Source organism: Notamacropus eugenii, chromosome 2 (genome assembly GCF_028372415.1).
Source record: "Notamacropus eugenii isolate mMacEug1 chromosome 2, mMacEug1.pri_v2, whole genome shotgun sequence".
Lineage (NCBI taxonomy): Eukaryota > Metazoa > Chordata > Mammalia > Diprotodontia > Macropodidae > Notamacropus > Notamacropus eugenii.
The window spans coordinates 45,287,839-45,314,033 of NC_092873.1; the positions used below are offsets into that span (position 1 = coordinate 45,287,839).

A 26,195-nucleotide genomic window follows, 5' to 3' on the forward strand; every position below is an offset into this window, starting at 1 on the left:
ATGGCAGCCAGGAAGGTACTTACCGTACAACTTTTAACAGCATTCAGAGTTAAAATGAATACATATTATTGGGAGCTGGAAAAGGAAAGGAGATTAATAGATTCATTAGAGGCCTGGAGACATGGCTCACATTTTTCTAAAACCTCCCGGCCGCAGGGAAGGAGATGAAGAAGGGGAAACCAAAGAGGGAGGGGATGGGAGGAAGGTGACAACACCCTCTGTGATAGATGCTTACGCCAACATTACGCGTGGGACTCAAGGGCAAGCGGGTTGAGGCACATGCAAACATTTGAGGCGGTGCATCTGGAGATGCCCATTTTCCTGGAGAGGCTTAGAAATCCTCCAGCCATCTTCTATCCACCCTCGTTTTATTCCATATGGACCTAGTTACATACACATTATCTCCCCCATTAGACTGGGAACCCCTAGCATTTAGCATACAGTAAGTGCTTAACAAATGCATCTTGGGTCTTAAAAAAAATTTTAATTTTTCCCAGTCTCATAATTTCAATTATTTAGGAAGCTGTCAGGGAAGAAAATTCCTTCTACCAATATAGATAGTCACCTTCTCTGCAAGGTATGACCTAATTAGAGTAATTTATTATTAATTATTAAATTATTTATAGTTGAAGGCATCAGAGAAGATAATATTTGTAAAAAAAAAAAAAGCACTTAGCAAGTGCTTAATAAAATTCTCAATGATTGTTTGGGTCTATTTTTTTTAATTTTAATTTTTGCCTCTGACCCATAATTTTAATCAGAAGCTGCCAGGTAAAGAAATTCCTTCTAACAGTACAGATTGGAACCTTCTGTGCAGTGTATGATTTTATTAGGGTTATTAATTTTAGGTTATTATATATTATCTTCTTAGGTTAGGTATCAAAGGAGATACAGTTTGTAAGAAGTATTTAACCTGATACCCAGCACACAGAATATGTAAATGACTATCCTCTTTCCTTACTGGGTGGCCTAGAGCGGAGGTGTCAAACTCATAGCCACAAAAACTGCCAGTGAAGCCCAACCTGATTAAAATGTAATCAAGAAACAAAAAATAAATTAAAATGCAATACAACATAGATAATATTAATTTGTGGTTTTCTAAGTCAAGGATGAAATCAGTTTTTTTGAGTTTGATACCCCTGGTCTAGAGCATTGATGAATTAAGGCACTTAGCCAGTGTCACACAATTAATATTTCATAACAACCTTTAACTCAGGTTGTCCTGACTCCCAGCCCAGCTTTCTAAGCATTAGGTCAAACTACCTTTCTATTCAGGTATTAAAATTTGTGTGTAGAATTTGCTTTCATAGTCTTATCCATATCATAGTTGGAAAAACAGCTTTTACTCTCCTTCACCCCTAATATTCTTAAATATTTGGGGATGGTGACTGGATGACACGGCCTCTAAACCTCTGACCTATAAACTATTAATTGGACCTTGGGCAATTCACTTAACTAACTTCTCAAGATCTCAGTCTCCTCATCTGTAACATGACTTAATGGTCCTTCAAAGCAGGGGTGTGCTAGCAAATTTTTTAGGGGGGAGGAAGAGGCAGATATGTATGACTCACTCTGAATCTGCCTTATTAACACATTCTCTACCACTTTCTTAAATCTGGATAACCCACGAGAGAACGAATCAAGTCCTGATTTACAGTATTTGCCAATTTCTAATGCTCACACTGCAAATTTAACAACCAGGCTAGCACGTTAAGAATGAGCTCCAGCACACCCCTGATAGAAAGTCTCTTCTAGTTCTAAATCGATGATCTTTCTCCTCACAGTTATATGGCTGATTTAAGACCTAAAGCCAATTAGTTCTGTTGCTTAGTTGTTGACTTTCCAAGGCACCGTTTGGGGTTTTCTTGGTAAACATGCTGGCGTGATTTGCCATTTTCACCCCCAGTTCATTTTTCAGATAAGGAAACTGAGGTAAACAGGTTTAAGTGACTTGCCCAGGGTCACACAGCTAGTAAGTATCTGAGGCTAGATTTGAACTCGGGTCTTCCTGACTCCAGCCTAGCACTCTATCCACTGCAGCACCAAGCTGCCCAAAAGCCAACTAGCAGACTCAGACAAATAAATTCAGAGGTCCAGGAGGCAATGCTTGATCTCAGACGTAGCATTTTGAAAAGGTTGTTGATCTGATGAAGATTTCTATAGCTCAGTTTCTCCCTATTCCCACCGGAGTTCAGGACCACCTGATTAGGTGAGTCTGCTAAGTCGCAGACTTATAGAAGGATGTAGCATCTGCATCCACAAATTATGCTCAAAAAATCTTTGTTTTCCACTTTTACATTTTTCATCTTTCTGCTGGGGGGTGGGGGTGGTGATGAAGTGAGAAATAGTAGGCTTCCCTGCCTAATTCATCAAGGAATAAATAAAGCCTTTGGGGACACTTCTGTGACAAACTATTCTAGATGCACTCTTCTAGAGTGGTGAAATGGATTTCTCTTCTGGGTAATCCACATTTGGGGAGGCTGGGCTCTCCTTTTGGATGGGAAAACAATTAGAGAATACAGCCAGCTCTCTATACTCTAGAATTCTGGCTTCTTCCTCCCAAAGTTTCTGCCTTTTCTCCTTTTCATTTCCACTGAAACCAGAGGTGAATTTCAAGAGCCATTCTGGCGACTTGCTAATTAGCAGGAGTAAGTTTTGAGTGAGACAGGAAGAGGTGAAAAGAAGTTGAAAACTTCAACGAAAATGAGGCTTAGGAATTTTAATCATCCCAGCTACTGCCATTCCTGTCTCTCGTTACCCGAGTAAAAAACAATGTACTCATTGTACTTAGGCACCCAAGAGCTTTTGGTCCTGTGTTACAGAATAATTACTGGTACTTGTTTCATTCTTTGTTTTCTGTATCTCCAGCTCCTAACACAGTGCCAGGAACTCAGTGGGTGATTAATAAATGCTGGCAGATGGACTGATTGATCTATGTCTCCTACAGTCACAGATAGAAGCTAGAGCAAAGTCAAGTCAAGATCTCCCAGAGGACTTCAGGCACCCAGCCCAATGGGGGAAAAAAGAGGGGGTGAAGGGGAGTTAGAGGAAGATTCACAAAGATGAAAGTACTCACTAACTGATGGGTTTCCAAGTCCCCCGAAGGCATTGCCACCCACTGCTGCAAGACCAGAGAACGTGGTTGGCCTGTTGAAAGGCTCTGCAAGCAAATTTTTTAAAAAATGATTAAGGGGTTGTACAGGGTGATGAGTACTGATGGACATTCCTACGTCGGCAACCTGCTCTACTCCATGGTTCCTAAAAGGTTTTCTTTGTCCTGATTCTACCTTGGAATTAAGGCACGATGCCACTGTGGCACTGTGGGGCTGCTTCTTACAGACCGGATCAAAGTGTCTCCCTCCCAAGAGCTGCCAAAGCAATTCCAAACCATCCCTTAACTTCCTGTTCACCCTTTGCGATCCGTAGCACTCTCCACAAAATGGGAGTTCTTATCAGTAATTCAGTCCAGCGCTATGTTTGTCTGCTAAAGAACTTTCTTATCTAGGATCTTGGCTCCTGGGGAAGAGTATTAGCTACCTACGTATAAGATTCTGTCTCCTGCTGGGGGCCTCTACCTGTGCTTTGGACTGCTCCCCCATCCTCACCTCTACCTATGAGGATTCTTAGCTTTCCTCAAGGTGCTACCTAGTACATGAGGGACACCATCACTAAAAATCCCCATTATTCAACATGACTTTGCTTATACTTTGCATCTGTTAAACTAAATTCATGCTAAACACATCCTAGTGTTACTTCCAGGATCAAATACAAAGTCCTAGGTTGTCATTTCAAGTTCTCTTAACATGGTTCTTCCTATGTTTCCAGTCTCCTGGGTACTCTATGATCAAGCTAACGTAGCTTATTGTTCCTCAAACACAGGCCTCCCCCATACCCACGTGTGTGTCTTTGGGCTGTCTGTCCCTCACACCTGGAATGCTCTGTCTGCGCTCCTTAACTCGCTTCAAGAGAAAGCTTAAAGCCTCCACCTGGACTGCCCAGCTGTTCGCGCCTTCTTCCCCTTTTCTGATTACCTAGCCTGCACATATCTTGCATGTATCTAGTTAACTTGTATGGTATTTCTCCCATTAGAACGCATGGTCCTTGAGGGAAGGGGCTGTTTTTGTCCTTAACACAGGGTCCAGTGCATAGTAAATACTTCATAAATGCTTGGTGACGGATTAGCAGAATGTAAACTCCTGGAAGACAGAGAACATTTTGTTTTTACTTTCTACCCTGACCCAGAGTCCCTGATAAATATTTGAGGAACAAAACAATCTAAAGGTATTCTGAAAGATCAGGGATTAGGTTTCACTTTTAGAAGCAGCACATTCTTGGAGAACATGTTTTCAATTCCAAAGGAAATCTTGAATCTACATGTATTGTGCCCTGAGTATAAAGAGGGGTGATGTCTAAGAATCCTAGAAATACAGGAAGGATCCATATTATAAGATCATGGCCCATGGCTGTTGCTGTTTCCCTTTTCTGGTCTTTGGTTGAAGCCATGAATGAACAAATAAGAGAGGAGTAAAAATATACATTACCCACTCTTTATTAGAAGGAGATGAATCTGGAAATGTGTTTTACAGGACTACATGTATATATAACCTATGGCAACTGGCTTGCCTTCTCCATGAGGAGGACGAAATGGGGAGAGAATTTGGAATTCAAAATCTGACCAAAAAAATGTTAGGATTGTTTTTACATGGAATTAAGGAAACAATATTAAATTAAATTTTAAAAAGAAAGAGATGAATCTATAAAATGTGAGAGTTGTGTAGACTAAGAGTACCCTTCCTAAGTTTATTATAAGCAAGCACTTCACAAACCCAGGGAGGTGCAGGGGAGAGAGGACTTAGCAACTTCCCCTCTCCTACTGTCTACCTAGTACCGGTCCGGGCCCAAGAGCCCCAAATGGTTTTCCCTTTGAACTTGGGGATGTTTCACAACCACTGCATTAGCAATCAAAAAACAAAAGAAATCAGCGCTGTTGATTTCAGCATGGATGCCCTGAGCTAGAGGATTATTTTGAGATTTAAAACAACAAGACCCATGATTTCTTTAAAAAGAAGTCTGTCTCCAAAAGACAATGTTTTCTTGGGCAACCATGCCTGACAGACACACTGCCCTACCACCAGCTTGTCTGGGAACCTCGTCAGCGACCCGCTGTCAATTCAACCATGCATGGGCTGGGAGGTGGTTTGTCAAATACTCCACTTACCTAAGTGAGCAGCTGGGTTGAGGAAATTGCTGTGATGGGGTGGGGGCCCAAAAGGGGTCCCAGCTGGATGTGCAGCACCTACCAAGCAGAACACAAGGAAAATGAGAGTCACAAGGAGCACTGAACCAAAGCCAGACTCCATTGGGCCAGTCTGTTCCTTGTTGATCCAGAGCTCACAGTTGAGAGCAGAGAGAGAGAAAAATGAACATAACTGAAGTCAGTTCAGGTCCCTGTAGGGAACAAATAATGTGAAAGAAGAAATCCCTGCTCCTGCTAAGACACAGAAAGAAAAGCATTTCTTTCCCCCTGAATGAATCAGTCCTTTTTCCTTCCTTTCTCAAGTGGGCTTGCTAAACACCCAAACAGTGGTGGGCGTAGATAATTATCAGGGCACGTCTCCGTTGCCAAGCAGTGTTCCTGTGCACTTGAAAAGGCCTGGGATGGGAGGGACAGAAGTGATGAGACCACACAAGAGCAAAGACTCAGAGCTAGAGGGGGATCTCCTTTTACAGAGGAGGTGACTGTGGGGTAGACAGAAGACAGGCTTAAGAACTGTCCAGAATGAAGGCTGAATATTTCAAGCAGTGATTTGGTTTATAAATATACTGTCTTAAGAAAAAGGTAGAACAAAGTCTCAAAGTAGGGGGAGTGATGTATGTAGCACCGAGAGCACCAGGTTAAGAAGTTCTGGCCCTGTGAGCTCAGGCAAGCAAGTCACTTCATCTTTTCAGACCTGGGTGTCTCATCTTCAAAATGAGGGGACTGAATATGACAGCTACAATTCGTTCTAAATTTAAATTCATACAGTTCTGTTTGCAGACTCATTTCTTAGGAGTCATATTTACACCATCAACTTTAGTCCTTTGTTTGCAGATATCCTAACATTATTATAGGTAATAATGCAATAAAGTTTTAATAGTTTAAAAGTGCACAAAGGCTTTTGGGACACCTTCTATAACACAATAGGACATGACATAATGTAGTAACATAATACAATGCAACAAAATATAACGTAATATAAGAGATTAAATGCTCACATCTCATAAGCACTGAATAAATTGTTTATATTTTTTGTAATGGCTAATAGTTTTTACAAAATGGCAGCCCCCTTCCTTTGAGGAAGCATGGCATGACGGAAAGACAGCTAACTGCAGAGACAGGAAGATCTGTGTTCAAATCCACCATCTGAAAAATTAAAAAAAATCCCAAACATACAAGGTGAGATCTCAGGGTCAAAGTTGTTGTTAAGACTTTTTTCAGCTGTATCTGATTCTTTGTGACCTGATTCAGAGTTTTCTTGGCAAAGATACTGGAGTTGTTGGCCATTTCCAACTGCAGCTCATTTTACAGAGGAAGAACCTGAGGCAAGTAGGGTGAAGTGACTAGCCCAGGGTCCCACAGCTAGGAAGTGTCTGTGGCCAGATTTGAACTCAGGTCTTCCTACTCTAGCCTGGCACTCTAGCCACTGTGCCACCCAGCTGCCCTAATAGGAATTTATCTTCAAGGAATGAGGGACTAGCACTGATTTTGGAGTTAGAGGATTCAGGTTAAAATCCTGCCTGACATTTACTGCCTGGATAACTCTGGGCAAGCCCCTGCTCCCTGATTCCTCACTGGTAACATGAGGTCAAGATGACCCCAAGACTTATTGCAGGCTGAGCTCTAAGAACCTAGCAATGCTTGCTGCTGGTACCCACAGAGAGGAGGAGACAATTTCCAAAAGGTGATGCTCTTTGATGTCATCTTTTGGCTGAGGAAAAGGTTGGAATGTCACCATTCCTCAAAGCTCTGTGACCACAAACAAGTGTGTTCAACTCTATGATTCAGACAATCTCCTAAGATTATGTGTTCTAGATGGCTGGCTGAGGAGCTAAGTGGTGCAGTGGACTCATCTTCCTAAGTTCAAATCCAGCCTCAGACACTTGCTAGCTCTGTGACCCTGGGTATGTCACCTGACTCTGTTTGCCTCAGTTTCCTCATTTCTCAAATGAGCTGGAGAAGGAAATGGCAAACTGCTCCAGTATCTTTGCAGAGAAAACCCCAAATGGGGTCAGGAAGAGTTAGAGGGAACATCGATTATTTTTCAGGTTTGGTGGAAAATAAATTATAAAACAAGTTAGAGTAGATGACCTCTGAGGTCCATTCCAGCTCTAGAGCCAAGATTCCGGATCATCTAGAGAGGACAACATTTCTTATGTTCTTAGGCATCAAGATCAGGTACAGACTCGGTATCTCCTGGCAAGTAGAAAACCTCCCTGTTGACCATTTGCAGTTCCACTTCCTTCCAAATCTCTTCTGTCATTGGAATTGCCAAGGAACGACTCTGAGATGGGTGTAACTCTACTTGAAGCTGCACAGCAACCACAGCAATGCCTTCTAAAGCTCTGTCTGGCCCTTGATCTGTGATACATTACTATCATGAAACACCCTACCCACCACAATCTCATTTATTTATCCTGCTTGAATCATTCTTCATAGAATCAGAGGATGAGAGAGATACAAGGGTCACAGTCCAACTCCTTCATTTTATAGATGAAGAGTAGTTAAATGCATGCATAAGATCACAGCTTTCAGAAAAAGCTGAGACTGAAACCTCTGTGTCCTGGATTCCAGCCCAAAGAACATATCATTGAGCAGCATCATTGGAAATGGTTTAGTAGTCTCTTTTTATAGCAAATAAAAGGGGCCACATCCTTACAGACAACAAAGGTAACAGCTGACTTGGCTCATCTCACCACTTGTGGCCCTCATGCATGGATGGGTGGTGAGCAGACATCTGGTCCCTGCCCCCAGTGGACTCACCAGCAGCGGAGAACAAAGTAGATGGTCGTGCCAGGTCATGAGGATGGTGGATGGCTCCGAAGAGACTGGGACCTGGTGGGCGGCTCAGGAATTCGGGTTTCAATCCGAAGTCCAGTTTATGTGGGTCTGATTGCATCTGTTTCTAAAAGAAGAGGAGGGAATTGGGATGGTTACTCCCCCCGAGAAAGGAATTTGGTGAACAGTAGAGCTCTACAATAGTGAATTCTGTACAGGTTATGACCAATGGTCTTTACCTCCAATCATACTTGCACTTCAAAAAGGTGAAGGGTCAATTTACACAAAGGTCCTCAATGTGCAATAATGAAGCTAAGTGCTTCATCAACTGATGGAAAAGTGAGAGATGGCAGCAATCTCTATGCCAACTGTATCACGGGGGCATTTTTGATTATACCCAAAATATGACCCAGGTGTACTGATTTTTAACTTATTCAGGGCCAGTGGTTCTGCAGTTGGAATGATGATGTTTATAACCATTTTCCAGTATTAAGAAATTTCGAGTAGTAGTAACAATATTATTAAATAAATATTAAATATCAATGATTATTTACAACAGAGCTAGAATTATAAAATTAAATATTAAATAATCCTAATTCTCTCATTTGAGCTTCACAACAAAGAAGAGGAAACTGAGATTGAAAGGGTTACTTGCCCAGGGTTACACTGCCAGTAAATGACTAGCATTGTAGAGTTTTTTTCTACATAGAATGAGGTTAATGGGCCAGGTGACCACTGAAGTTCCATTTTACGTAGGAGAAATTGAGGCCCAGAGGTTAAGTGACTTGAGTGATAGTATGTGGTAGAACCAGTGTTCATACTCAAATCCTCTGATTCCAAATCCAATCTCTTTCCTTAGCATCAATGCACCTCCTTTTTGTTTATTTTCCTTTCTCTGAAGTGCCTACTTTTATCATGTTTTCCAACGTACAGTATTCCAAAAGCTATTTTAAATAGGAACTCTTAATGGAGGCATAATTTGCTGTATAAAGGAATCGTTGATACTCTTACAAGAGCATGATGAGTTACGATAAGACCAATACATATTACAGTTATGAAGAAATTATCATGCATGCCTACAAGTCAATTTCCTAAAGTTCAAAATCATGTAAAAAAGCCAACCAGGGTCAATAGCTTAAAAAATTAACAATAATTAATAAATTCTTAAGAAAAGAATTCAATAATTTCATGTTAAAGGGCCAGAAATGGACAAAAACTAGCCCAGTGAATCATACAGAGAGGGCTCCTACTATAATTAGGTAGAATCAAAACCCCAAACTAAGCTTTTAATTTACTAGCAATCAGGGGGAAAAACTATCTCTTGATCACTTCTCCCAATCTGCCTGGCAAACCCTTTCAATATTACATGGTACGCAGCACAGTTCTATTAACTACAGCTCAAGTCCATGAAGCAAACTGGGTCTCAGGCATTAGATGCAGAGAATTTACCAAAAAGAAAATGAACATAGCCATCTCCTTTTGGAAATGTCTTTCTACTTGGATTGCGGCAAATAAAAGTTGTCAGTCAGTTGTACTCTAAGGAAGAAGGAGTTAGATCATGCCTGTGTGGAATGTTCTGACTTATCCAGTAAAATAAAAAAGGATGCCTTGAAGGGGAAGAGAGCTTACAGAGAGCACAGAGGGAAGGACTACATAGGGGTATGGGGTATGCTTTGGAAAACCAAGGAAAAGTATAAATGAGTGGCAATGAGCTCTAAGCATAACATTGAAAAGTCTAATGAGTTTCAAATGTGGAATATATAAGCAAAAACTTAAAATACGGAAACGTGATAGGACCAAGGACACTGAGACCTTAGCAAATTGCTACCTAATCTTTGAACACCTCCAAAGATAGAGAGTTCACTAGCTAACAAAGCAGTACGTTTCACTTTCTGACAGCCCGCTTCGAGGGAGTTCTGACATACGGACCTGAAGTCGGCTTCCCTACATCTATTCTTTAGTCCAACTTTTGACTGCTGGAGCTGCCCTGAGGACATCTGATCTCTCTTACCCTCTTACCTATCAGCCACTGGATAGAGATGATGCAGTCCCCTGTAACCTCACCTCTTCAGATTAAACAAACTGGCTCCTTAGAGCAGAATCAAAGCTTTAGAACTGGAAGAGACTGAGTCCAGCGTCCTGTGTCTGAGGTGGTCCCAGGTCTTTGCAACTCCCCATCCAGGGCCTCATCCCTTAAGCCATCATGCTTCTTTCAGATGTTTATGAATTCAAGCCATCTCTCCTTCTCTCTCCCTCTCTGTCTTTCTCTTTCTGTCTCTCCATCTCTCTCTCTCTCTCTCTCTCTCTCACACACACACACACACACACACACACACACACACACACACACACACAGACAGACACAGACACACAGACACACACACACACACACACACACACACTTCTAATTGCCCAGAAGTGTACATAAACCCTGAAGTGTATATAAAACTTTAAACATGATAGGATTCCCACCAGGTACAATGGGACTATTGGTTCTCCTGTTTTCAGGTCTATTAATGTCAACTAGGACTCAAGTGAGAAGCATTATGACATGGAGCTAGAGGACTAGCCTTGGAGCCAGAAAGCTGTGGGTTCAGGTTGGGTGATTCAACTTGTCAGCACCCCAAGCCACTCTCTGAGGCTCTACGCTACAGACGAGTTAGTTGTCAATATGGTTTGGAAGAGGGGAGTTTCCAAATGAATAAAATCACAAGATCAGACTTCCCCCTTTCTGCCCAATCATATCAGTCTCTTTGGATACTGCATTATACTAATGATTCATAATGAATCCAAAGCCTTCAGTTCCTCTTCTGTATCTCCTCAAATGACTCTCTCGATACATCTTCTCTATTTTTTTAACTGCTCACCCTCTGCTGCCTATCCCAATCCACTTTCCTTTCTGATCTCAAATACGATTATTAAAAGTTACCCTGTCATCCTTAATAATTTCCACAAGTCTCAGCTCATATTCTATATTTTTGCCATTTTAAAAACTTTTTTGGCACTGTTTGCCTTTCCCACATAGAGTCTTTTAAAAGCTGAGCTCAGTGCAGGGCTCTAAGCAAGGGTGCTGGTAAATCGGTAACACTCAGCTCTTTCTATGGGGGGAAAAGGTGATGCCTTTAAATTTAATATTCATTATTAATATCTTTCCCATCACTTTCTTAAGTCTAGATAACAGAAACAGAAACAATCAATCAAGTCCTGATTTGTGGCACTTGCTGATTTTTGAGGCATAAATAAATGTTCGTGCTGAAAGTTTAATCAACAGATGGCAAGAGCTGGTTGGAGCTGGCCCCAGCACAGCCCTGGCTCTCAGGACAGCCAGACTGGTCTGTTTAGATTAGACATTCTAACTTTTTTGTTTGACAAGGACTTCTCTGGCAACCTGGTGAAATCAAGGACCTCTTCTCAGAACAGTATTTTAAAATGAATATATGGTTATCAAAATTAAAAAAACAAACAACTTCTCTAGCTCCAAGTTAAGAATCTTTAGCTTAAAGGTTTCCCTTTTCCCTACAATACTCTGCAACCTTGCCAACTAGTGCACAGAGCTCCAGATCTGGAGTCAGGAAGACTCATTTTCCTGAGTTCAAATCTGTCCTCAGACACTTAGCAGCTGTGTGACCCTGAGCAAGTCACTTCACCCTGTTTGCCTCAGTTTCCTTATATATAAAATGAGCTGGAGAACGAGATGGCAAACCATTCCAGTATCTTTGCTGAGAAAACTCCAAATGGGTTCACAAAGAATCAGCCATGACTCATATGACTAAATGACAAAAATTTGCAATTTTATCTCAGCCTCCTAAGTTGTCTACCCTTTTGGAGTCTAGGCTATGCATGGGATCATATCTGTAATTTATATGACATTTCTTTCTTCTGTTCTTTCAAAGTTCAAGGCTACATATACAGCCTATCCCTCATGACCAACATCAACTCCAAAGTTACAGAGTCACTTTTCCCTCAGGTTCCCATCGTTCTCATTCCAAAACCAGGCAGCCTCCCTTATCACTTGCTCCACCTTCTGATAGAAGAAAGTGTCAGTGAGACATATAAAGATTTTTTTCAGATGCTCTATTTTTGGTGGGATAAGATTTTTAGTAAAAATGAAGTCAAAATCTATTATTTGTCTATTTTGTGCTGGTGACTGTCAGCTTTGGCATCTGAGGATCTTATCATCTATTTCCTCCATCTGGCCAAGCAGTCTATATCTACTCCTCCAGCGTCATTACTTCTTTCTCCTCTTATCTTTACCCAAGGCAGTTTACAATAGTGCAGAGAACACTGGACATGGAACTGAAACTGGGCCTTTACTCATCACATGCCCCAGCCAGGTCACAACTGCTAAACCTCATTTATGAAATGGAAACAATAATGTTTATAACACCATCCTCAGAATTTTGAGGATTTCACTTGTACATCTGAAAGCATTATTTAAAAGTAACTATTTATTGTCAATCGGTAGTGCATCATCCCTAATATCAAATGTCATTTTTAGAAGCCCTCTATGCAATACTGTTCCCTACTCTCTCTTCCTAAGTGCTAACCATCACTTAGAAGAGGTGAAGCATGTTTCCCTTAAATCCTTCAGGTTTTTGTATAGCACTCAGAAGTCACTAAAAATCTTTTCTGTGTCTCTTCTAGACACACTATCCGTCCCTGGATGAACTGTCAGAAATAAATAGACAGTGGAAATCTACACAAGCACTCCTTCATGTCTTAAGTAACTCTCTGGATCGAGATTCAGGCCACCTTCTGACAATATTCTGGGCAAATCAGAGAATCTCTGAATCCTCTGGACAACTCTTTAAGAAGACAGAAAAGAAGAAGCATTTATTAAGTGCCCACGTTGTGCCAGGCACTACGCTAGGTACTTTTTAAATATTATCTCATTTAATAATAATAATAAAAGCTAACATTTATATACAGCTTACTATGTGCTAAGCACTTTACAATTATTATCTTGTTTGACCCTCACAAAAATCCCTGGAAGGAAGGTCCTATTATCATCTCCACTTTACAAATAAGGAAACTGAGGCAAACAGAGGTTAAGTGACATTTACAGCTATAGCTAATAAGTGTCTGAGGCCAGATTTGAACTCAGGAAGATAAGTGCACCATGATGCCCCTTAGCTGCCCCCTACTATCTCCTTAGAAAGTCCCACATGACCTGTCCAGAGTGGGCAGAAGATCCTCATGTACTGCTGCAGTGACTTGGCATGTTCTTCTCACCCTCTTTCTCTGCAACGGCTTCCATTTGCCAGCCTCTTTAAAAACCCCTGCTCCCATCTCCTTTTGCTTTCACAAATTCTTTTATTTCTGAGGGACCTCTGATGGATTATTTCTTCCATTCTATTGAGGAAGTTTTCATTTTCTTTAATAAGCCAGAGCATAGAGCGGTATTCCTCAGGAGCCCCTCCCTTTCACCTTCTCCTCTATCAGGGAGACCACCTTGCATCTAACAGACATATGGTTGTTAGGCGCCTTTGGCAGGAAGACAAAGGATGGAACAATCCCGTACGTCCCTGGAAATTCCGATCACAGCTCTCCCTTGACACAGAATATCCAGGCATACTTATTATGAATTTTACTCTTCTGCAATAGGCTTTTCAGCGTCTTTGCTTTGAGGGCTCAATCCACAGTTAAATACTTTGGGATCAGACTTGGACAGAAGAATCATGGGGGGAGGAAAACCACCAGGGAACTTTTCTCTTTGTTTTGTAATTTTCCTGGTGGTTTCTGGTCACTGAGCAGTTCTTATAAGTTTTTCAGAGGCGGTAAGATGTGTCTCAGTGCAGCAGATGGAGAGCCCTGAATGGACTTTTAGCCACTTACTAGCTGTATGACTTGGGTCTGTCCTCACCTCAGTTCCCTGATCTATGAAATGGGTGCCAACACCACTGGGTTTTTGTGAAAGTCATGCATGAACCTTGAAAACTAATGAGCATTCTGTAAAGGCAGGGTCATTAAAGCAGAGGGAAAAGGATTCACTTTGAGTCTCTTAAGCCTTCCTCCCACTCCAACCCAAAATGGTACCACTGATTATAAGATCATGAATTTAGGGATGAAACTGACCTTGACTTTCTGTTGATGATGGTAAATCTGCCAAGCAATGTGAACATGCATTGCACACCATTTCCCTGGTTTCTGGAAGAAGAAATGGGAAAAGAGGAAGAATATTGAACACAACAGAGAAGTTTCAAAGAAAGTCAACTTCTGCCACCCTTAAGCTTTCAGGGGCAGAGTTATCAACTATAAGCTTCCCCCATCCTCTGGGAAGTAACAAGGCCACTTTGTACTTCAAGAGTGCTCTACATCAGTGGCTCTGAAAAAAAAAACACAAACCAGCATCAAAACCCACCATAAGAGGATCACAGAACTACACCATTCATTCCCCCAATGAACCTGAAGAAAAGCTGGCCACCGCTCAAAAAAATTACGCTTGATGAGGACCTCCCCAGCTCCCAGGGAAAAGAAAAGCCTGGACCCTGCTTTGTATTTCTTCTTTCTTTCTTTTCTGGTGCCAACTGGCATAAGCACTCCCTGGCAGAGGAAGGATTTCCACTTAGCCCAATGTTGCTACGCTACCAATTCCCATCAGCCTCCATACGTAATACAGTAGTGTCTGTGAACCGAGGCAAAGCCAGAACATACGAAGCCCGAAGCGAATTCCACACCTCCCCCCTTTTTTTCTATCAAGGAAGTGAAAAGACAGCCACCATATTGATAACAAAGCTCAGTTTTCCCATGAGTTTCCCCCTCAATTCTGGAGCCTTCTCTATATGGATCATTCCTCCATGTATCCTGGATAGAGCTTGTTTGTACATAGCTGTTTGCATGTTGTCTCCTCCTCTGGATTATGAGTTCCATGAGAGTAGAGGCCATACTCACTGTCTTTCTTTGAATCTCCAGCACTTAACACAATATCTGGCACATTCCAGGAACTTAACAAATGCTTGTGGACTGACTGACTGCCCTTTCCTATGTGCACTTCTATCTGCACCATGGTAGATTCACTTTCTTTCCTCCATCAACCCATTCTCATTGTCTGGAAATCACCCCTTGGTGTACTAACAACTCTCCCTGTCCCTTGGAATCTAGCTCACGTGCTAATAGGTTGCTTGGGAAATATACTCATCATTTTACGTGTGAATGCTCTGCTTCCCCAGCTGGATTATGGGGCACTGGAGGCCAGGGACACATTCCACTTTTGTATCCCCTTTAACACATCGCACATACAGCACAGCCCATGGGAAATGCTTAGTGAAAGTTAAGTGGCTGCCAACGTTGGGAGTCGGGTTCCATCTTTTCTAATGAGCATAGCTTCTGGTTTCAATGGCAGGGCAGTATTTTTGGAATTGTGTCCTGAAACCCAAGCCCTCCTCATGTTTTCAGTTTCTTACCCTTAATTGAAGTCCCCAGTATTTCTCCATAAACAAAAAGAACAAATTGACAGTGACATCCTGACCCCTTGAGGGAAGACTGAATATTCTCCTCTCCTCCTCCACCACCCCAATCAATTTGTCCACCTAATCGTGTGCAACAAGAATGGGCTGGAAACAAAAGAAGTGTACCCCATCGAAAGTCTGCACCTCCAAGAGTTCTGCTGGCCAGGGGCTTACGTCTTCAAGCTATGGAACCCTGAGGAAGTCAAGAACCTGGGTCCTGGTTCTTTCCTCTTTATAAATTGAGGGCACTAGACTATATGATTATCCCCAAGGTGTCTCCTAACTAAAAATGTTTGAGAAATTCCTTCTGATAATAGACAAAAGTTTGACAACATATACATATTTAATATGCCAATATTAAATCAGTGCCCCTCCTTATTTCTACAGAACTTAGCATCCTGAGAACATGGCATCATAGATGGATGGGACCTTGGGGACCCTCTAGTCCTACCCTTTCTTTGTACAGTGGAAGAAAATGGCACCCAAGGAGGAAAAGAGACTTTTCCAGGGTTACACATGGGTCCATAGCAACAGTTCAAAGAACTGTGGTCCCCAGTGGTACAGCAAAGCTATATATACTTAAAAGTAAAATTAGGCAGGGATGACTTTGCCTGGTTCAAATGAAAGACTGAGAAAGATCAATTTCCATTTTCCTACAGCAAAACTGAATTAAATATTCAGCCAATAGTTTTGTTTTGTATTTTCCCCAGTCACAGGCTGCATGGTGCAACAGATAGAAGGGGTGGTTTTGAAGTCAAGAATATCTGGGGTCAACTTCTACTTTTTCTACCACATTCTGGGTAAATCTCATCACTTCTAAGAATCTAAGTAGTGGAGAAGGTAGAGGGAGCTTTATCACTGAAAGTTCCCTTTATCACTGGAAACACTAGCCCAAGCTTTTCACCTGGGCTGTGAACAAGTAGCAAAATAAATTCCATAAATTCTTTCCCCTTCTGTTCTTTTCCTAAACTCTTGTTCAGGGGGCTAACAAAAGTGACCATACCGATTACAGGAGGAGCTCAGGAACATAAAAAAGAAAAATGGCTATATCTGAATGGGAGCAGTTCTAGGAAAATCAAGAGGAGAATGGGGACAGTGGTTCCCTCCTTCAAGGAAGGTTAGGCTAATAGCAAGAGAATGTTAGAAGTGGTCCCTAAGTAAGCAATGACCCTAGTAGCACCATCTTGTTTTCACGGATGATAAAAGAAGCTTTGGAGCTCAGTACCAGTCCAACCGTCTTTGCTTTGTAGATGGCAAAAGGGGCTTCAGGACTGTTTAGAGGAAGGAGTTGTTGCCTTCAGGGGTCACCATTGAGTGCCTCCAGAGAGACAGGTACGTAGATAGGTAGGTATGAGTCCATTCACTGCCTAAGACTCAGCCTGGCACTAATTTTATGTTTTTAAGGAAACAGTATTGACAATAACAGTAGTTAGGACCCTGGGCTATTTTTAAATCGTCCAAACAGAGGAAGCCCTCCCCTCCCAGCCACCTGCATTGACAGACCACTTTCTTTATAATGGATTTCTGTTTCTTAACCCACTGGGATAAGAGTGGAAGCAGAGAAAAAGCATTTCAAGAAGATGCCTTACCCTTAACATTGGCCTGAACGGATCTGTCAACTGTGAAGAGAAAATGACAATTTGGTTACATGCCTGTCACTCAAACAATTGCTCTAATTAACAAATTTGTATTGCTTCATTAGGAGAGGAAATTAAAATGTTAGAATTTTACTTTTAAATGAAGCCCTTTTGGAGAATAATTAGCCCATTTTCACAGTATCAGGAGAACTAAGTGCCCGGCTTCCCTTCCCCCCACTCCACCTCATGAGCCATGAGCTCTGGTACACAAACACCAGCCAGCTTTGAAGCAAGTCTCATCAAACTACAACTTGCCCCCGGGTGAGATTGTTTGCTTCAAAATCAATAGGAAAGTTTGCCTCATTTAGGGCAAAGAGCTGAAATCCCCTTCCACAGGATATAAAACCCCTTTCCAAACCACACCAAAGGCTTCCTGGGCTCAAAGGAGACACAAAACCTCATAGGTTCTCAGTGTGGGGACCAGGTACCTCAGGCTACCTAGCACTTACAATGGGGGTGCAGATAAGGGAAGCAGGTAGTGGGACAAGGCCTCTGTCAAGAGAACTCTTAAAGACCATTGGCTAAGGAGCTTCCATTTGGAACTACAAGGGACCTCTGAGTCCACTGAGCCCAAGCGCCTCCCTGGAATGCCTGGCTAAATTCAACCTGGTTGGGCAACATTGGAAAATCTGAAGAGACATACTAAAACATAATAGACAATAGAGATACTTTTAAATATGAGTCATTTCTGACTCCAACCTCTGGTCCTCAGTCACTAACTTCCTTTTGTCTGTTAGACAGAAAAATGCCATTGGGAGGGAAAAAGGACAACATTTAAAAAAAAATGATCATTTATGTACACAAAAGCCCTTCAAATAGCCAATGACTTGTGAGAACCCCATCATAGTATTACATATTTTTTCCCAGGGGAAGGTAGTGATGGAAATAGTCTCTTTTTCTATCTCAGAAAAACAGGGCACTGTTATCAGCCTTGTAGAAATAAATGCCTTTAGATTTCTGGGGAAAGCTGGATTTATCCTGAGGTTCAGTGAAGCCAGTGGTGACTGATCAAAAACAAACAAACCAAAAAAACTCTATCATATTTAGAATTATAGATTTAGAGCTGTGAAGGAGCAACCCCATATGAAGAAATTGGGGTCCAGACTCGCTCCCTGGTCACCCAGAGAATAACTGGCAGTGATGAACTTGAATCCAGGACCTCCAAATTTACTTCCAAAACCCACCATTCTTTCTAACAGTTGATGCTGATTCTCTGTTTAAGGCATCTTACAGGGATGTCTTCTGAAAGGCAGGAAACAGGAGAGGATGACTGACCAGAGCACTGGAGCAAGTTACCCAAGGAGTTGCAAAAGAGGAAGAAATCTAACCAGATGAAGAGTCCTATTTCCTAGGTTCAGACCTTTTAAAGTATTTCTCCCAGAAGAAACCATTTTCCATTGTACTTCCTACCCAAAGCAAAAGTGACCCACGTGGCTATTACGGTAATAGACATTTTCTTTCAGGGACTGAAATGGATGATAAAAAGAACATTTTTCTCCGAGCACATGCAGGTGTTTTTGAACTTACCCTTGGGTCTTTTTGTAGGAGAGTATGGGGGACCGTCCCAGGTCGAGCAGCAACATCTATAGGATTGGATGTCTACAAATATCACAAAAGCCATGAATTAGACAAGATAGTAGGAGGTACCACATTCTCTGCACTTTATAACCAATGGCTTTCCATGCAGAATAATTGTTTTTAAAAGAGATGATTTCCTTTACCCTAGTTTGTCTTAGTTGTATATTTTTTATTCATTTTAAGGTGTGATTATATAGTTACCTATTAAGTTACTTTCTTATTAATTAAATAATCTTTAAGAAGTTTTCCATGTTTGCTTTATTTCAAGGAAATTCACCAGAGACTGCCTTCTTGGAGGCTAGCATGAAACCAAATTTATTAACAGACTGATGTGACCCAATTTAATGAAACATGAATCCTAAAACCCTAGAATCACAGAGTTAAGAGAGGCAAGATGGTCCTAGGTCCACTCCCTTCATTTTATAGATGAGGAAATTGCAAGAGGTAAAATACACGCCCAAAGTTACACAAGTAGAAAGACTTATAAGAAGGATTTGAATCCAAGATTTCAATCTAGTATTCTTCAGTCATTCAACCCCGAAATGATAAACTGACAATTTTCACAAGCTAAAGCTGAAATGGTTTGTTCTTGGCTAATTGCTAGACAGTATTCTTTTCCTTAATGTAATAGCATATTTTTTTCTTCCTTAATTTTTTTTTTTTTTTTGCTTTATCACCAAAACAAGTCCAAGAAATGCGTAAATGAGCATTAGAACAATTTACGATATCAGGTGTCTCCCATCAGAGAACCTCAGAGTGTGTTAGAGACATTTAGAGAGCTAACGTTCTGCATTTTCACTGGCATACAACAGCCAGGATTCACACACACGGGAATCACTCATTAGCAATGGTGGAAATGAGACAAGAGAACTGGGTTTGGGGACCTCCCAGTTCGATCATTAAATAGTATACAAATGATTTAAAAGTAATTCGACTTCCTGAGTAAATCATCTGCATTCCCACCACTGCTCATAGGTAACTCTTAATAATCGCTGTCATCTGTGCCATCACCCTTCAGAAGAGCACACACTCTCCAACCCATCCTACCCCTACACAGCAGCAGATGGGGAGGGCAGCGGGAGGAGAGTATTGAAGGAGTAAGTAATATTAGTCCTATGATCAAATGGTCAAGACATGATAACAATAAATACTAATATTATTGTTATAATATATACAAATTGCGTAAACAAAAAATAATAACATTTATAGAACACTTCAAGGCTTGTACGGTGTTTTACAAAAGTCTTTTACTTAATACTTATGACAGCCCTGTACGGTAGGTACAACTATTATCCTCTCCTCATCCCTCCATCTCCAATTACTATCATCAAAATGAAGCTGAAAGAGGTTAATGACTTCTCCAGGGTCTCTCACTCAGCTAGCAACTATGGTAGAATTCAGGTTCACATCTTTCTGAGTTCAAATTTAATGTTCTTATGCATCAGGATATCTGGATATAAAGCTAGGAATCTCTTTTAAAGAGAATGTTCTGTCTTTGTCTCCACACAAAGAAATGAACTGGTCTGGAAAAAGGAGCCCTCAAGTCTGGGCACTGAACCTTCCTACAAGGGAGGGAGAAAGAAGGGGAGCGCTGGAGAGGGAGGAGGGGATTAAAAAAAAAGAAAGAAATCAGCTGCAGCCCAACTAACAATTAAGCTACAGAGTTGTTAACAGCCTGATTAGCATACATATGAAGAACTCCGCTAATGAACTGCAATCTCCATATTCAATCAGTAAGAAGGCCTAGAAGGACCTATTTCAACACCAGGAGAGACACTTCCTTGCACAGATGTAGTTTTCAATGCGATTGGATAATTGTAAGTGAGGGAAAAGAGGAGAAAAAAGGACTAATTTATTAAATGACCTAGTACTCTGTTTTAGGGACATACGTGTGAGGGCTGTGTTGCTCCCTGGAGGGGTGACTGAGGAGTTGGGGAAGCCAGTGGCGCTGTCAAAGAGCATCTTTGGGGATAAGATGCGTGATGTGGTCGGTTAGGTGAACCACAATGACCTAATCAAGCAGACTGGCAAGACTCTGAACTTGGAAAAGCACTCTTCTGGGAGAAGTGTTCCTTTGCAAAAAGAGTGAGCCTTAATAATAATTGCCCCTTTCATTCAATTCTTTACATGTTTCAAAATTTTAGGACAACACTTTTTTTTTTGGAAATCTCATAGGTTTCAGATCTAGAGCTAAAAGGGATGTTGAAGGTCAACTAGATCAGATTTACTAATGAGGAAACAGACAAACAGAGAGGTCACTCAGGTACTAATTGATTGACATAATGTGTTAAAATTCTGCAAAAAAAAGTTATGGAATATAGTACAATCCTCATAGAGAATCGAATAGATTGACTCTTGGACTTGGATCTGGGTCTGAATCCTGCCTCATACACTTACTATATGGTCCTAGGCAAGTAATTTAATCTTTGTCTGCATCAGTTTTCTCATCTGTAAAAGAGGGTTGGATTCAATGACCTCTCAGATTCCTTTCAAACTCTGATTTAATGATCCCAGGATCCATTCCTCATCCCCAGTCTTCAAAGTTATCATGGAACAAGGGGAGAAGGAAGTACAAAGACAAGAAAAACCCAAACAAAATTCACTCTGTTATAATCTGATAATGAGTTAAAGGTTGGCAGGATCAACTTTTAGTTTACAGGGTGAGAAGACGACTTCATTTTTCACTCTTTCATGGAAACAACTATGTTTGAAGGGAAGGAATTCCATTCAAGGAAAAGTTGCATTGGCCCACCATCCTCATTCTCCTACCTTGTGCCAGTTCCTGAATGGAGCTACCCAAAGACTCACTCATATGCAGAGGTGGTGACCAACCATGTTAGAATATAGCCTCACACATTTCCATGTTTGGAAAGTAGCAGAAACAGAATATGGCTGATGAAGTATGTGACAGAGTGGGTTTGGCTGGAGCATCTTCTCTATTTAACAGGCTATCCACTAAAAACAAATTCTACCAATAACCATTTTTAAGGACCATCTTCTCCATGAACCTTCTGCAATTCCTGTAGTACCCTTCCTCCTCTCTCCAAATTACCTTGTATCTATGTTGTGTGTCTCTTACATAGGCTTCCATATGTATAATTTGTTCCCTCTATTAAAATGAAAACTTTTCAAGGGCAGGACCTGATTCCTTTTATGTCTTGTTGTCTCCAGAGATTAACACAATTAATTAATTAAGCTCTTAATAAGGGAAAGAATCATTTCCTTTGCACCTGTGGTGCCTGGTTACATAGCAGGGACATTTGTTCATAAATTAACTGACTGATAGAATTTAAGGTCCTTGAGGCCAGGGTCTGCTTTGTTTAATTCCAAGTACGTGGCACATAGTAGAAACTTAGTAAATACTTGTTGATTTCTTTGGATTGACAGATATCTTCCAGATGGACTTTTATAAGGAGTTTCTCTTAAGAAGCTAGGTTACCATGATATTTACAGAAGGTATATATTTCAGAGACGAGTGCATCCTGCCGCAAAAGAAATCAGGTGGTCATGAAATGTTACAGGTTAAGGGTTTTGCTGGCTAAATGTGAACAAAAATCTTTGTATGTGAGCCCCAAGGGCCCCTAGCTGCCAAAAGGGGCAAACACCATCCTGCTTCCAGACCTTGATATTGACCCATTGTGTGTACACTCATAAATTGGTTTCTTACCTTAGGCTGAAATGCTCCTTGCAGGGACCCAAAGGGACCAGTAGGTGGGATCATAGGGGGGATGCCCGAGACAGCAGGAGGATATGAATGAAACAGCTACAAGCCAAAGACAAGGGGGAAAAAAAGAAAAGATCTAAACAGGAGGTTGGCCAAATCCAAACCCTCTTCCCACACAGAGAATGACTTAGACATGAGCAAAGCAAACAGTAAACTCCATTCAGTGCCATCAGTCAAAGAAGCCCATGGAATGAGCACACAGATGTGCTGTGGATGTTCAACTTTAACAAGTTAAAAGTAGTTCAGAATTAATCAGCCAACAAATGATGTCCCGGATGAGGCCATCATTACAAAGGAAGCTTTTCTAATTATTAATTGTTAAATTGGATAGAAGTCCTAAATGGTTAGAGATGTTAATGTATATCAAAAGGGGTGGGAGGGGGTGCTGAGCCAAATAAGATGCCCAGAAAATTACAAGTTAATTAAAAAAAAAAGCAAGAAAGAAGCAAGTCTTTATGAGTTCCAGGGTTTTATACCATTAAAACTCAATTAGTACTTTAGATTTTTAATAGTTTCTCTAGGAAATGAGAAAATATTCACAATTCTTGCTTCATTAGCTTATTGTGGTGGACTGTCTGACACTGAGGACAATTTAATTTCCCAAGATGATGATAAATATTTCTAGAAGAAACACATTTACTATAATTTTTTTTTTAATGAAGTCCACCCATTCTCCAACAAGATGGAAGCCAGTAGGAGAAGGGAGGTAAGTTTCTACAAAATACAAGCCTAAAATAAACCTGATTTTTAAATGTTGCTTTTTTTCAAAGCATTTCTGACTTCAAAAACATGTCTGGGTCTGTGTGTAAAGCTTGTCTTCTCTGTAGGATTTAGGAATTGGAGGGGATCTTGTAAGGCCACCTAAGTGATTTGCTCAAAGTCCCAAGAGCTGAGCCACAATGCCAAGACTGGAACCCAGCTCTGCTGTCTCTAAGAGCCACTTTCTCTCCAGGAAGCCTCCTAGCTGCTAGAACCCTCCCTAACTAGTATCTACTTAACTGTTCGATATTTATTGTGTGTGTGTGTGTGTGTGTGTGTGTGTGTGTGTGTTGTATTCCATCTTAGAATATAAGCTCTATGAGAGCTGCTTTGTTTCTTTCTTTGTAACCCTTGAGCTTAAAAAAAAGGGCCTAGTACACAGTAGGTGGCTAATAAATACCTGTTTCTTGGATGACTGATTTCCACTGTACCACGCTATTTCCAAACCACATTGGATCAGTTCTAAATGCTGCCTACTAATCTCCCAAGGCTATGAAAATGTTATTGAACTAGCTATTTAAAGATAACAGGAAAAAAGACCATTCGTGTGGCTCCTGTGGCAGATTTTCTTTAATGAATGCCTAATTTAAATGCCAACACAACATCCAAGGAGCCCAGAGTGAGGACGCTGGACAGTCATGAGACCTGGGTACTAATGCCAGCTGCCACTGATCAGCGCTGGGTGATTTTGGAAGATTTAACTTCCTCTGTTTGTCTACAAAGTTCTTCATAACCTGGCTACTTCCTACCTTTGTCATTTTCTTAACTCTTTTCCCCCTTTAAGCACTGTGGGGTCCAAGTACACTGGCCTGCTTTCAGCTTCCCCAACAAGACACCCCATCTTCTCGGATCCTCCCCGGCACTCCTCCTCTGCCTTGTAACAACTCATTAAGCTCAACAGGTACCATTAAAATGATTTTCAATTTTTTATTAAATGATATTTAATGTTTTATTTAAACAAATTTAAAATTTTTATTAAATAATTTTAAAATTTAAATTAATTTTTTTCTTAATTTTCAAAGCAAAAGTATGTGAAAGAAACTCAACTTCCTTCAAAATCCATCTTCTATAGGAAGTCTTTTCTGGTCCCTCCAGCTGTTAATTTCAGATGAATTTCATTTACTCTGTGTGTATCTTCTATGTGCCTAGTTATTTATATGTTGTTTCCCCCGACTTGACTGGAAGCTCCCTGAGGACAGAGACCATCTTTTTGCCTTTCTATCTCCACAGAAAGTATTTTTTAAAAGTCTGTTGACTCACTGCTCATCTATAAAAAACAAGGATAACTAACCCTAAATCTGATGCAAAATTGACGCAATTGTCCTTGGAAGAATTCTACAAACTAGTCAGTCTAATACCAATATGAGGGGTGGTGATGGCTATTGATTTCAGAAGGAAAGGGAGTAAAATAGAAACAGAGCTTCGAGTCAAATATCTGGGGAGAATTTCATGCTCTGGCTGCAACTACTTGGTCAAAGCCCTCTTTAAGACTTGACTCTCTCCTGCCTTGTGCTATATAACCTGTAAAAAATGCATGATAATCGAGGCCTTATATTAATAATTCATTTCCATATGTTGGCTGCTTCCAGGCAATTATCGAAACATGCCGGCTTTCCATTTTTCCCTCCTAATTTCAGGGTCCATACCTTCTCTTTCCCTTTTTCTTATTTCATTTTGTCTTGCTCTCTTCAATGAAGCAGCAAACTTTGCATCCTAATTGAGATGGAACTAAATCCACTTAAACAGTGATTGGGAACCGAGTGTCCTCATTTAAAACAACTTTTAAGTCAGAAATGGTGTTCCAGAAGCTCGAGTGCATTGTATCTAATTCCCGTCGTAATGCCCTAATCCCCCAAAGCGGGAAGGAAATTGAAGCACTGTGTTGAGTTAGCCCATATAGAGTTTATAATATGAAATAACTTTCCCACTGTACATTGTAAGAAGCCAGACAATTAAATGCATGTCACCCTAAAACAGGAGCATTTCTTTTTAAATGACTGCATTTATAGGAGGCCTTATTTATTTTTAAAAAGATGTTTTCAACAAGTTTTTCATCTAGACTATTCAGTTACTTCTCCCCGCAGAACACAGCTAATTTTCCTGCCTTATTCCAGGCCCCTCTTTCCCCCCCATACTCCACCTCCTGCTGCCAAATTTCTACCAATAAAGTTCTTTCCCTATGGACAACTAAAGGAAATAAGATAAGCCAATCAGCAAGGAGCACCATTTTTGTTTGGATTAGCTTCAAGGGCAGGAATCCAGGAATCCAGAATCCCATAAGAAATAAAAGGGGGGGGGGGGTGTCTCCAAGAAGTCTTGGTATAGGCTCCCACCTTGCTTCTAAATCCCATATCACCAGTTATCTTTGTATTATAGATTCGGGGCTGGAAGGGGCCTCAGAGGTATGAAATCCAAACTCCTCATTTTACAGATAAAAAATTGAGGCTGAGGGAAATGAAGTGACATCAGATCACAAATACAGAGATAGAAGGAGACTAGTGAACTGACCCCCCTCATTTGACAAATGAGGCTCAGGATCTATGACAGGCCCAAAGTCACAGTTAGTAAATACTGGAGGTGGGATTCAAATTCAGGTCCTTGTGATTACACAGAGAGTATGCTATCTATCCCACTGTGCTGCCCCTCAATGCCATTATAGCAGCATCCCTCCCTAACTATCTCATTTGCACTTATTTTCTTTAGATTATACATAACACACACACAGAGGAATATATGCCCATGTTTCATCTTCCACTTGTGAATAGGGGTGGTTTCCTTCCTTCTAACCCTAGAATAGTGCCTGGAAAAACCCTCGCTCTAATAAATGTTTATGATGACCATTTTTTTCGCTTATTACCCAGATCTCAGTTTTTATAAACCACAGGGATGGCAGATTTGCATCTGGGAGGGTTTTAGAAGTTCATGTGGTCAAACTTTTATTTATTTTAAGGACAAGGACACAGAAGACCAGACAGGTGAAGAGACTTATAAAGCATCACACACAGGTAGTGGGC

General features: G+C 40.9%; 1 protein-coding gene across 4 annotated transcripts in view; it reads right to left on the reverse strand.

The window, feature by feature from the left end:
* AUTS2 (activator of transcription and developmental regulator AUTS2) overlaps window positions 1-26,195 on the reverse strand; it is a 1,242,623-nt gene that overhangs the window by 7,534 nt on the left and 1,208,894 nt on the right. For all 4 annotated transcript variants that reach the window (XM_072640120.1, XM_072640119.1, XM_072640118.1 and 1 more), the window contains 7 exons: window positions 22,366-22,461; window positions 18,648-18,719; window positions 17,073-17,102; window positions 14,111-14,182; window positions 8,021-8,162; window positions 5,219-5,296; window positions 3,077-3,160 (listed from right to left, as the gene is read on the reverse strand). In XM_072640120.1, coding sequence (XP_072496221.1) covers window positions 3,077-3,160; window positions 5,219-5,296; window positions 8,021-8,162; window positions 14,111-14,182; window positions 17,073-17,102; window positions 18,648-18,719; window positions 22,366-22,461 — 574 coding nt within the window. The remainder of the gene's footprint in view (window positions 1-3,076; window positions 3,161-5,218; window positions 5,297-8,020; window positions 8,163-14,110; window positions 14,183-17,072; window positions 17,103-18,647; window positions 18,720-22,365; window positions 22,462-26,195) is intronic.